This window comes from Centrocercus urophasianus, unplaced genomic scaffold, assembly GCF_019232065.1.
Source record: "Centrocercus urophasianus isolate 14NV4802_14NV808 unplaced genomic scaffold, USGS_Curo_1.0 seq_30, whole genome shotgun sequence".
NCBI classification, from domain to species: Eukaryota; Metazoa; Chordata; class Aves; order Galliformes; family Phasianidae; genus Centrocercus; species Centrocercus urophasianus.
Window position 1 is genome coordinate 2,544,861 of NW_024884867.1, and position 11,198 is coordinate 2,556,058.

Genomic DNA, 11,198 nt, shown 5'->3' on the forward strand with positions numbered 1-11,198 from the left:
TGGCGGCGGGCGGCGAGCGCTACGCGGCCTTCCTGAGCGCGGGGCCGGGGCCGCCCGCGTTGGTGGAGGGCGCGTGGGGCGGGCGCGGAAAGCTGCGGGGCTGCTGGGCGCGGCGGGACCCCCGCGAGATCCGCGCTTTCCTCGCCGCCTGCGCCCGCCGCCCGTCCGCCGCTCCCGCGCCCGCGCTGCGCCGGGACGTGGCCGCGCTGTGGAGGCGGCGGGCGGCGTGCGCCGAGCCATCGCCGCACCGCGGGAACCGCAGGCGGAGGAGGGGTTGGACTGTGCCGGGGACGCTGTGGTGCGGGGCCGGGGATTCGGCCGGGAACTCCTCCGAGCTGGGTACGGGCCGGGGCGCCGCGCGGAGCCGCGCGTGGCGGGGCGGGCAGGGCACTGAACATCGCCGCCCGCAGGTCTGTTCCGCGGCCCCGACCGCTGCTGCCGGGAGCACGATCGGTGCGGGACGCAGATCGAGGCGCTGCAGTTCGGCTTCGGCATCCGCAACTACCGCCCGCACACCGTCAGCCACTGCGACTGCGACGCCGCGTTCCGCCGCTGCCTGCGGGCCCTCAACGACACCGTCTCCGACCTCATCGGAGTCACCTTCTTCGACCTCCTGGAGGTGCCGTGCTTCGTGCTGCGGCGCGCCGAGCAGTGCGTGCGCTGGCACTGGTGGGGCGGGTGAGTGCGGGGCCGCGGGAGCCGCGGGCTGTGGCCGTCGGGCGGCTCCTGATGCGGCGCCCTCAGCTGCGAGCGGTACGCGGTGGTGCCGGTGGCCACGATGGTGCGGCAGAGCCCCTACGGCACCGCGGCCGCTGCGGCCGTCGGGAACTCCGCGTGCGAAGAGCAGCCCGGCGCCGTCGGAGAGGCGGAGCGGTGTGAGACCGGCCCGGGGAGCGCCGCGGGAAGACGGAGGGGTGAGAGCCGGATGGGGACCGGAGGGGGCGTCCCCGGGCCGAGAGCTTCGGTCCGATCGCCGCTCTCTGCCGCCAGGGCTGGGGAGGCTGTGCAGAGCCTATCGGCACCTGGATCGCTGCGAGCACCGCATCGCGCCCCGCGAGACGAAGTACGGGCTGCGGAACGGCGGTGCGCGGACGCTCTTCCACTGCAACTGCACCCGCAGGTGTGTGCCGTGGGGCGGCCTTTCCGTCCGTCCGTCATCGCCCAGAGCGGGGCTGGAGAGGGAGGACGGGCGGGGTGCTGAGAGCTGCCCCGCTGTCCCCGCAGAATGGTGAGGTCCCTGAGCAGGGCGAGGGGCCCCGGGGGCGCGGAGCCGCCGCTCCTGGCGGAGCGCATCGCCGCGCGCTGCTTCGTGTTGGAACCGCAGGCCGAGTGCGGAGCGGAGCGCCGGAGCGGGTGAGTGCGGAGGGAACGGGGATGGGCCGGGGCTGGCGGTGCTTTGTTCGCCGCAACGCTCTCTGTTCTGTTCCTCCAGCAGCTGTGACGCCGCGGTCCGGGCCGTGCTGGTACCCGCACGGCATCTGAGGACCACGCTGCGGCGCCGCGGTGCTGAACGTCGGGAGTGGAACGAGCAGGAGAGCGGCGGTGATGCTCTGTACGAACGGTGCCGGCGGGTGGCCCTGGAGCAGGGGATGGGAGCCCCGCAGCACCCCGCGCCCCGCTGAGCCCCAGCGGCTGGGCTGTACCGTGCGTGGGGAGGAGCTGCGCTGCGGGGCGGAGCTGCTCAATGTCGGGTCCTTGAGAGAAAGGATGGCACCGAGAGTGGCTGCTGGCGTGACTGCGTGGGGCAGGAAAGGGGTGGAGGAGGCTGAGCTGCCATCCCTAGGAGCTGCGGCTGCCACCACAGCAAAGGGAAAGGAGAGGGGGCAGGAAAAAGCGACCGCCCCTGAAGGATGCTGCGGGCGTAGGAGCCCCGGGCAGGACGGTGCCAGGACCCCCAGCCCCGGTTTTGCCCCTGGAGCAGGGGGGTTGGGGCGAGTCAGGTTCCACCCCGAGCTCTAGAGGTGGGAGCACAGTGCCGTGCCTGGGGAAGGTCAGTGCCTGCGTGTGGCACAAGGCAAATAAAGGGCAGAGTGACACGGTGCACGGTGCTGGGGTCCTGCATTCCCCACAGCCCCCACCCTGCAATAAGCACAGTGCAGCTGGGGCAGGCGGGATGCTTTATTTTGTTGCTCACACTATGTCCAAGCCCGAGGCACAGTGGTAAGGGCAGGAAAGAAGCAAGCTCCCATCTGCAGGGTGCCCGCAGCAGTGCTGTGCCCCGGGAGGAGGGGGCAAACATCCTCATTTGCAGCGCCATCCCTGGCCCCCAGCACCCCCAGGCCACTCACCTGCCCTAGGACTGAGCGTCCCGCAGTTCTGACACACATGAGGGGTTCCCTCACCACCACTCCCTCCCCTATGCCTCCTTTGCAGCCCCGGGAGGAGCAGGGCAGGCAGGCAGCGGGGGTGCAGGGGTGATTCACTGCAATAAATAAGGGAGGGGGATGGCTCACAGCAGGGACGTGGCACGGGAAAGCACACAGCAAGCGCGCTACGGAGGGAGGGGGCGCAGCCTCAGCGCCCCATGGTACAGCTGTAACCATCCAGCTCCCGGGGACTGCCCCCTTCCTTTGGGGAAGTGCTGCAAGGAGGGCTGGTGGGGCTCATCCTGCGGCAGGGATAGCCCTGGTCTACACTCTCCCTCCGTCGGCCCATGGCTTGGTCGATGGTTTCCAGGCGGAGCGCAGGCAGCAGGCCCAGGTTCCTGGGATCAGCCCTGGCCAGAGGGTTGTCAGCAGCAGCACGCCGGGCAACGCACGGCTCCCGCACAGTCTGGTAGAAGGAACCCGGGCCGCCCTCCTGGCTGTTGGCCACCTGCCCCGATTCCTTGGCTTTGGATCCACGGCGTCCCAGCTCTGTCTGGGGCAGGTGGATGGCAGGGATGTCCCCGGTGAGGCCACGGCGGCTCTGGGGTGAGGGGCTCCGGCTGGTGCCCCGGTCACGGCTCGATGGGCGCAGGATGAGACCCTGGAACTTGGCCAGGCTGGGGCTGCGGCTCCGGTGCCGCTTCATCTTGCCCGGGCTGGGGCTGCGGGATTTGGGGGCCAGCAGGACAAGAGTGCTGTCATCCTCCTCCTCTGAGCTGCTGCCCGAGCTGTCCGTAGGGCTGCTGCCCTCTTCGGATCGAGGCAGGGAGATCTGCACCACACATCAGCATTGGGCCCTGACCCACACAGGGGGCTGTGGGGCACTGCAGCAGGACGCCCTGCCCTGCTGAAACCTCCCTCCCCCCACCCTTCACCTCAAGGCATTGCTGACCTGGAATGGCTCTGTCACACCCACGATGCTGCTGGAGGTGTTGCTGTAGTACCCGAGGATGTACTCTCCCTTCCCCTTGGGCAGCGCTTCCTCTGAGAACATCACCTGCAGCAGATGGGCATCAGGCTGAGCACAGGGCTGCACCCCCCAGCCACCCCCATATGTGGGCCTGCACCCTGCTTGGTGCCATCCAAAGGTCCAGAGGCTGCTGCTGCCTCACCCCATGGCCCTGACTCCCAGAGTTGCTCACCTGTGCACACAGCTGCTTCTCTACGCAGCGCTCTCCATCATCGCTCCTGGCCCAAACGTAGGACACATAGTCTTTAGGATGCCGAAAACCCACCTGTGGAAGAAAGGAGGTGAGCTGGTGCTTTTGCTCTTCTCTCAGCCCCCAGCAATAGCTTTGGGCCATATGGAGCCCACAGAGTGGGAGAAAGAGAAGTGCTGGATCCACAGCCCAACATGGCCTTCCCAGAATGGGAGAGCCCACACTGAGGCCGTTCATCAGCACCTGTGGGAGGGGGCAGCTACAGAGGGGATCACATCACACTGCCAAGGACCCCAGCCCCTACCCGGTAGAGGCCAATCCAGTCCCAGGAGCTCCGGTGAAAGCCAGCAGCCATCTTGTACTTGACAACTGCTTGCTCAGGCCTGATCCACTCATCAGCCACAAAGATCTCCACCGGGGGCTTATCTGCCTTGGAAGCAAACTGGCAGAGACATGCAGATGGTGGGTAAGAGCAAGTGGGAGCAGCACCCCCACTACCCCCAGCCATGGTGGTGAGACAGCAGTCCTGCCCAGCAAAGTAAGAAAGCCACACACAGGGCACACATTCACCCAGCACGGCTGTGGCCAGCAGCCCTGGCAGCTGCTCACCTGCACGGCAAAGATGGCAGCTACAGGCTTGTGGTCGCTGACCATGTACTCCATGTGGCTGCAGTAGCAGAGCTGGCTCACCGACAGCACACCCCGGCTGGGCCGGCGCCCGCCCGCCCCGGAGCTGGGAGATTTGATCTTCCAAAGGATGCGGTCAGTCCAGGCGGGTTTTCGCTTCTTGGCACTGCAGGGCACAGAGGGGCATCTCTTGCCTGGCAGGGGGGCAGTGGGCTCCACCCCAACCTGCCTCCCCCTGGCACTATGGAGCACGCAGGCAGGGGATGCGGCTCGTCTCGGCGCACAGCTCAGTGCAGCTGCAGGGACAGACCTGCACTGGCACCAGCACAATGGCTGTGTCCCAGCCCACAAGCTTCCCTCCGAGACCCCCACGAACCTCAGCCGTGCCGCCCACCCCCAGCATGTGCCCCCAGCTGTCCTACCTGCTGTCGTACTTGTTGGTGCCCACATCGAACTTGAACGTGGGGGGGAAGTTGAGGGGTCCCTCCTGAAAGCCGCTCAGGACAGGCCAGGTGCTTTTGGCAATGTTTAGCTGTGGGCAGGAGAGCAGCAAGGCTCCATGGCCCCAGCTCTTCCCAAGAAAGAAGCTCCCAGGAAGGAACTGCTGATGTGCACAGCTCCGATGGAAAACACCCTGGGAGAACGCTGCCTGCCGCTCCTCCACGAGCTGGAAGAGCCCGTGCCCTTGGTGCCAAGTGGCTCGCAGCTGATGGGCACGGCTGGTAAGTGCCCAAGAACACAGCCGGCAGTGAGCCCGGCCCACTCACCTGGTCCTTCTCCCAGAGCTGGCTCAGGATGTTGCTGTCAATGGCATATTTGACGAAGCGGATGTCGAGGCTCTCAATGCGGAAATTGAGGTCCCCAAACCAGAAGACGAGGCTGCGGGCGGGAGGGCAGTGAGCAGCAGGGCCCAGGCATCAGCACCAGCAGGGTAGGAACCAGTCCCAACCCTTGAGGGTGCCGGGAACTGCAGCAGGCCTGGCTGCGCCCCAAGAGCAAACAAGGGCTCCTTTTAACACCGATTGAACTGCACCTCACCGGACCAAGGGACAACTCTGCAGCTCTGCCACCCAGACCCCACCTCCAAGCTGCGCTCGGATTCAGATGCCAGACCCAACCCCCTCTCCAGGCACAGGGCTGGTCCTCCAGCATCGGCACAGAGCAGTAGGCAAAACAGCGAGGTACTCACTCATGGTCCAGGATGCCACTGGCTGCCCTTCCCTCAAACTGCTGCATGTGCAGTATGGTGGCAAAGTCCTCCTTGCGCTGCTCCGCCTTCTCCAGGTGTGCCGGCAGGTGGCAGTTGAGGAAGCACACCATGTGCCCGAAGATGGACAGACGGACGCTCACCCCTCCTTTGTTGCCCTGCCCCAGTTGGGTGCCGTGAGACCCGAGGAAGGCAGCCCTCTCCACCCCCCCGGACCACACTCACCCAGTAGCCGCCCAGCCCTGTCCTAGTGCAGTCTGTCTGGATGTCCTGCAGGAAGGGGAGGTGGTAGTACTTGGCAAACACCAGCAGGATCACACCTTGCATCCGCACTGTGCTGACCTGGAACAGGAGCAGGGCTTGTAGCAGGATGACAGCCACAGCACAGCCCATAAAGGCAGGGACAGTTCCAGGCCAGAGCAGCACCTTCATGCCCATCTTACAGGTGGCTAAGCAGCACATTTAGCTCGGAGATCCAGAGCTCGCCTGGATTCTGACCACTGACTGAGATGAGCCCAGCAATGCTAGGACTTATGTACTCTGTCACTGGCTGTCTGGGGAGCTGAGCCTTGCCCTGGGATCTGCAGGCTGCTGTCAGAAGCACAGGCTGGATCCTCTCCTCACCCTGGTGCAACACAGCAGGCAACAAGGTGTGTCCCCAGAGTACCACAAGGGAAGCCAAAAGCAACCAGAGAAGCAAGTAGAGCGGCAGAAGCCAGGCAGCATACTGCAAAAATGCCCCATTCACCTTCAGCTCAGCTTCCACATGCTGCTCAGAGGGCTGCATGGCATCTCTCTAGCCAGGTCTTCTCCTGCACACCCTCCATCCCTCTCTGCCCTGCCACCCTCCCCGTGCCCCCCTGCTTGGCTGGCAGGCACAGAGGGGACACCGGCTGTCCAGCCCCTTTGGGACTGCCTTACCAACACAAAGTGGAAGGGGCTCAGCACATCCATGAAGAGCTCGCTCCACTGATCTGTGAACAGGGCGTCCTTCAGGCGTTTGTTTATCTTGGAGTTCACCTCCTGCAGCCTGGGAGGAGAAGGACAAAGTGCTTTGCAGAGCCTGTCTGATCTCAGACGGATCCCTCAGCCACAACAGGAAGGCACCTGCATCCCAGCCAGGGAGAGCTCCTTGGGCGAGGCACCCAAGGACAGAGCTGCAAGGGCATTCCAAGGGAGGACCCTGGATTTAGAGCACAAACCAGCTACATCCTCGTGCTAGCGATGCTGGGTAGCAAGAGGCACAAGAGGCAATGAAGCTGCAATGCTTCGGCCCTCTAAGCAGGAGCAGTTCAGCTGCACAAGGCTGGGCAGCAGTCTAAAGTCTATCTCTAGGTGCAAGAGGGGCTTACAGGACATGTCAGTTGCATGGAAGTCTGCAGAGAAGCCAGGTCCCACCAGTACTTCAGCACAGGGCGCCCGGATGCATCCTAGCCACCGAGCTCACAGCAGCAGCGACAGAAGGTTAACAGTGCTCCTCCCCACTCAGCAATTAGAGAACAGAGGGAAGGAGAGCATCCCCAGAGAACAGCAGAATCAGGAAATGCCTTGCCCGAAAATATTGAGTGCCCCGGGCACAAAGGTACGGGTCAGAGGAAGGACATGGGCAGGCAGAGGCACTGTGGAGGCATCAGCACCATGCCCTGGCCACAGCACAGCCCCAGCCAGTCCCTCACACCAAGCAACACCCCTGCCCTGACCCATTGCAGGTAGGGTCTGCCTGCAAGGCTGAGGGGCCCCAACCAGGAGATGGGCTCCAGCAGCCTCCTGCCTGAGGCAGAGCTCCTCCACTGTGCACACAAGGAGCTCCCAGGGCAGAGGCTGTACAACAGGCAGCACATCCATGCTCTTGGCACAGATCTGCATGCTCCATGGCAATCCCTAAGGGTCTGGTCTTCCCTTAAATTCTGGCTCAGCTTGCCTGGCTGGCCACGCCAAGAAAGCCTCATCACACCAACTTGGGGCTGCCTTGCCAGCAGTTAAGTGTTGCCAGGGGCACGGAGCCAATCCAGCTGTGAGAGAACAGCAGATCTGCGCCCTTGAGGCTCACATACCACGGACAAGAGGTGAGATGAGGAAAATGCTTCCAGCAGAATCCAGCAGGCGAGTTAAAAGCCTCTCCAGATTTGACCCAGGCACCTCCTGAGGCCACGCTCTGCTCGGCAAACCAGCTATGGGCTGTGCAGGGATTGATTCATGGCTATTTGTGAACTGAGGGTTTCAGCTCCTCTCAGTGATCCCATTTTTTAAAAGAAGCTGATTTTCCATCACCTCTTATGATGCTGTTCCTCATTCATGATGCGCATCCCTCCCTGCTCCCTATGCCTGAGGGCGGGTTTGAGAGGCAGCTCTCCCACTCTGAGCCCCCCAGGACTATGTGGAAAATCCCTCAAACAGGGCCCTCTCCAGGGCAGGGGCCTGCACCTCTCTCTCTTACCCAATGGCGATCATGTCTGCATCATTCGTCTCGCCCGTGTTGAGATGCAACAGCGACGTCACATCATTGGGGGGCATGGCTGTGCCCACGTTCCAGGTGACCACTGTGATGCTTAAGAGGAATAAGGGACAACAAGGTAACACTCAGGCTCAGAAGGGCTCCCTGTCCTCCAACCCAGTCTCCCAAGGAGCCTGCCTGGGGCAGAACTTGCTGTAGCAGCTCAGCCAAAGGAGGACAGCCCCAAATAACCGCTTCCCCACGCCGAGCTCATCCCCCTGATCCCACACACAGGGGCTCCGGCCTCCCCCCGCTGCGTCCTGCCTGCAGCTGGGCAGTGCATCGCGTGACAGCAGTGTCCTTCAGAGCACACAGCCACCACCACCCGTCACAGCACATTAACGCCGCTACGCAGCGGGCGCCAGCAGCCCGCAGGCTGCTCCGGTGGCAACTCACAGGAGCCAATTTCAGCAACGTGCCAGGGAAGGGCCACACCATTTTGAGAGCTCGGCGAGCTGCTGTCACCTCTAATTCCACCTACATCCATCCCCCAAACGCCGCGCCACGTCCCGAGGGTCCCTCAGCCCCCAACCTCTCCCACCCCAAGGCCATCACAGAGGGATGAGTAGGGCAACCCGCACAGAGGACTCGGCCACCCGCACAGAGGACTCGGCCACTGCTCCTTCGCCGCAGGCTCAGACCCCACGTCCTCCCCCCATGGATGCAGAAGGGGTCCCGCTGTCCCCCGACCTCCACCGTGAGCTCACCGGAACGCTCCGTCCTCCACGGCCGTCCCCGCGCAGCCCAGAAGAGCATCAGAGGATCCGCCGGAGCTCGTAGGGCTGAGGGACGTCCCGCACCTCCCGAACGGGGGCAGCTCCTCGGGCTCCGGCTTGGCGAGAGCCACCGCCTTGCCCAGCCCGATGCGTCCGGCGGAAAGGAACTCGCTGGACACGGCTTTGGGCAGCCCCACAGCGCGGGGGGCCGCCCAGGCCGAGATGTGATCGCTGGACTCGGCTTTGGGCAGCGGCTTGCCGGGGACGTTGCGCTCCGCCGGGCCGAGCTCCGCGCCCAGCACCGAGGCGCGGCCCGACGGGACGCCCGGTCCGAGGGGCAGCAGCGCGGGCACCGGGAGCGGCTCGGGCCGGGCCCTGCCCACGTCCAGCGCCAGGGGCTGCGCGGCCCGGCCCGACACCCGCTCGTCGGGCCGCCCGCAGCCGGGCTGCGCTCCATCAGGCGACGGACGCGGAGAGAACGGCTCGAAGGCGGCGTCGGGTCGGGAGCTCCTCCGCGCGGCTGGCGGCGGGGCCGGGCCCTCGGGGCCGAAAGGGACGAGCAGCGCGGGGGGGGCGACGGCGGGCGAGGGGCTGCGCGGGGAGACGGGCCGCGAGCCCAGGACGGCCGGGCCCTGCTCCGCGCTGCCCCGCCGGCCCCGCTCCATTCCCCCGGCGCGGCCCCGCTCTCCCCGTGCGCCCCCCGCCACCTGCGCGGCGCCCTCCAGGCGCGCGGAGCGCCCCCCCCTCCCGACGTCACGGCGGAGGGGCGGAGCCAGAGCACCTGCACCTGCGCGCGGCCGTGAGCGCGCGGCCGCCGGCCGTGCACGCGCGCGGTGCGTGCCCGCGCAGCGCCGCGCATGCGCAGAATGCGGTCTGTCGCGACGTGGCGGGATGCGGCGGGCGGTGCTGGCCGTGCTGCTGCTGCTGGCGGCGGCGGCGACGGGGATCGAGCGGCGGCCGCCCCGGGGCTTGGCGAGAGGCAAAGTGGAGGTGGGTGCGGGGCCGGGGGCAGCGCGGGCTGCGACCGGCTGTGGGTGACCGGCTGTGCTGTGTCTGCACGCAGACGTGCGGCGGGTGACGGCTGAGCCGGCTGCCGGAGGTGAGTGTCTAACGGGGACGGGGGGAGCCGAGCCGGGTCTGCTGCGAACCGCGCCGCTCTGCCCGCAGGTGAAAGCCTTCGTCAACCAGGACATCCCGCTGTAGTATCGCTGTGCGACGGGGTGGGGGAAATGGGTCCGGGATGGGGCAAAATTGGGGTGGGAAGGGGCGAAGGGAAGTGGGATGGGAGTGGCGTGGCAGGGCGGGGTGTAACGGGACGAGGACGGATGTGACGGGATGGGGATGGGATGTGACGGGGGACGGGATGAGCCAGGATGAGGACAAGGGACGGGACGGGATGTGAGCTTGTAGCAGAACGGGACAGGGGTCAGAACAGGGCGTAATTTAGATGGGACGGGAGGAGGATGGGGGGATGGGACTGTTCTGCCTGGCACTGCCACTCCTTAACAAATCACCCAGCCATAACCTGGAGATGAAGCACCTGCCCGGCGCCGACCCTGAGCTCGTGCTGCTTAGCTTCAGATATGAGGAGCTGGAGGTGAGCGGGCTGCACAGCACCGAGCACAGCTGCAGGCTCCAGGGCACCTCGGCTGATGGAGCTACTATGGATCCCTGTCTCTGTGCAGAGAATCCCCCTGAGTGACATGACTCGGGAGGAGATCAACCAGCTGGTGCAGGAGCTGGGCTTCTACCGCAAGGAGACTCCCGAAGCCCCTGTGCCCGAGGAGTTCCAGTTTGCCCCTGCCAAGCCACTGCCCACCCTAATACCCCGCAGAGCTCCTGCAGCTGACAGCAAGACCCTGTCTGAACAGGACAAGAAGGACCACCCAGACCTGTAGTGAGCAGTGCCAGGCGGTGGGAGGGCCTGCAGCCAGTCCTTAGAGCGTGGGGTTGAGGATGTTAGGACAGCTCTTCACACATGGCTGGGGAGCATGCCACAGGGTGGTGAGAGTGTGAACAGGAAGCAGAGAGATGTTCCCTGCTGCTACCTCTGTTGCTTGGTGCTCTGTAGCCTCTGTTCCAAGGGTGCCCTGAATGATGCCAGCCTTGAGCAGAGGCTCCTAAGCACTGCGGACATTGGAGTGAGCCTGTGTGCCTGTCCCTGCCTTCCCCCTGAGCCATGCAGCCCAGACATTTTGGCATGATTGGTAAGGAGAAGGAGAGATCTTTTTGCTCTTTTCCCATGCCTCAAGGTCCAGTCAACTCCTGGTGCTGGACAGCAGTATCCTACCTGCACAGGACAGGATGAAACTCTCAGCAGAAAGCTCCACGTGCTGAGGGCAGATGTATTGAGTCCTGGAGGTGGGACAGCTGCCTCCCAGGAGGGTATGGCTTTACATCACCAGCAAGGCTGCCTCTATCAAGCACACAGTAAAGCCCTTGCCTACCATCAGCTGCACCTTGTCATTTTTCTGGGGCAGTCTCAGTTGGGTGCACATCTATGCTTGCAGGACAGAGGCAGGAGGGGGTTGCAGGGTTGCTATGTCGTTCCTGTGCTGTCCTCATGGCCACGTAGATCAGGCGCCAAAGCTTTGGGCACGCTTTGGGAGCAAGGGGTGAGGGTGCTAG

The 11,198-nt window shown here is 64.8% G+C and overlaps 3 protein-coding genes across 3 annotated transcripts in view; 2 read left to right on the top strand and 1 right to left on the bottom strand.

The window, feature by feature from the left end:
• PLA2G3 (phospholipase A2 group III) overlaps nt 1-2,041 on the top strand; it is a 135,223-nt gene extending 133,182 nt beyond the window's left edge. Inside the window, exons 2-7 of the mRNA XM_042829070.1 lie at nt 18-339; nt 411-678; nt 745-914; nt 991-1,120; nt 1,225-1,353; nt 1,433-2,041. Coding sequence (XP_042685004.1) covers nt 18-339; nt 411-678; nt 745-914; nt 991-1,120; nt 1,225-1,353; nt 1,433-1,622 — 1,209 coding nt within the window. The 3' untranslated portion in view covers nt 1,623-2,041. The remainder of the gene's footprint in view (nt 1-17; nt 340-410; nt 679-744; nt 915-990; nt 1,121-1,224; nt 1,354-1,432) is intronic.
• A 59-nt stretch (nt 2,042-2,100) lies between these two features.
• On the bottom strand, nt 2,101-9,235 carry INPP5J (inositol polyphosphate-5-phosphatase J). The gene is made up of 12 exons (XM_042828706.1): nt 8,562-9,235; nt 7,798-7,908; nt 6,282-6,390; nt 5,586-5,702; nt 5,343-5,518; nt 4,921-5,032; nt 4,576-4,685; nt 4,136-4,319; nt 3,831-3,968; nt 3,509-3,601; nt 3,259-3,363; nt 2,101-3,138 (listed from the first exon to the last, which is right to left on the bottom strand). The coding sequence occupies exons 1-12, from the start codon at nt 9,233-9,235 to the stop codon at nt 2,515-2,517; spliced, it is 2,553 nt and encodes an 850-aa protein (XP_042684640.1). The 3' UTR covers nt 2,101-2,514.
• Nucleotides 9,236-9,461: 226 nt separating this feature from the next.
• On the top strand, nt 9,462-11,022 carry SELENOM (selenoprotein M). The gene is made up of 5 exons (XM_042828707.1): nt 9,462-9,560; nt 9,634-9,669; nt 9,738-9,772; nt 10,089-10,167; nt 10,256-11,022. Exons 1-5 carry the CDS (start codon nt 9,462-9,464, stop codon nt 10,466-10,468), a joined length of 462 nt encoding a protein of 153 aa, XP_042684641.1. The 3' UTR covers nt 10,469-11,022.
• The last annotated feature ends 176 nt before the right edge of the window (nt 11,023-11,198 follow it).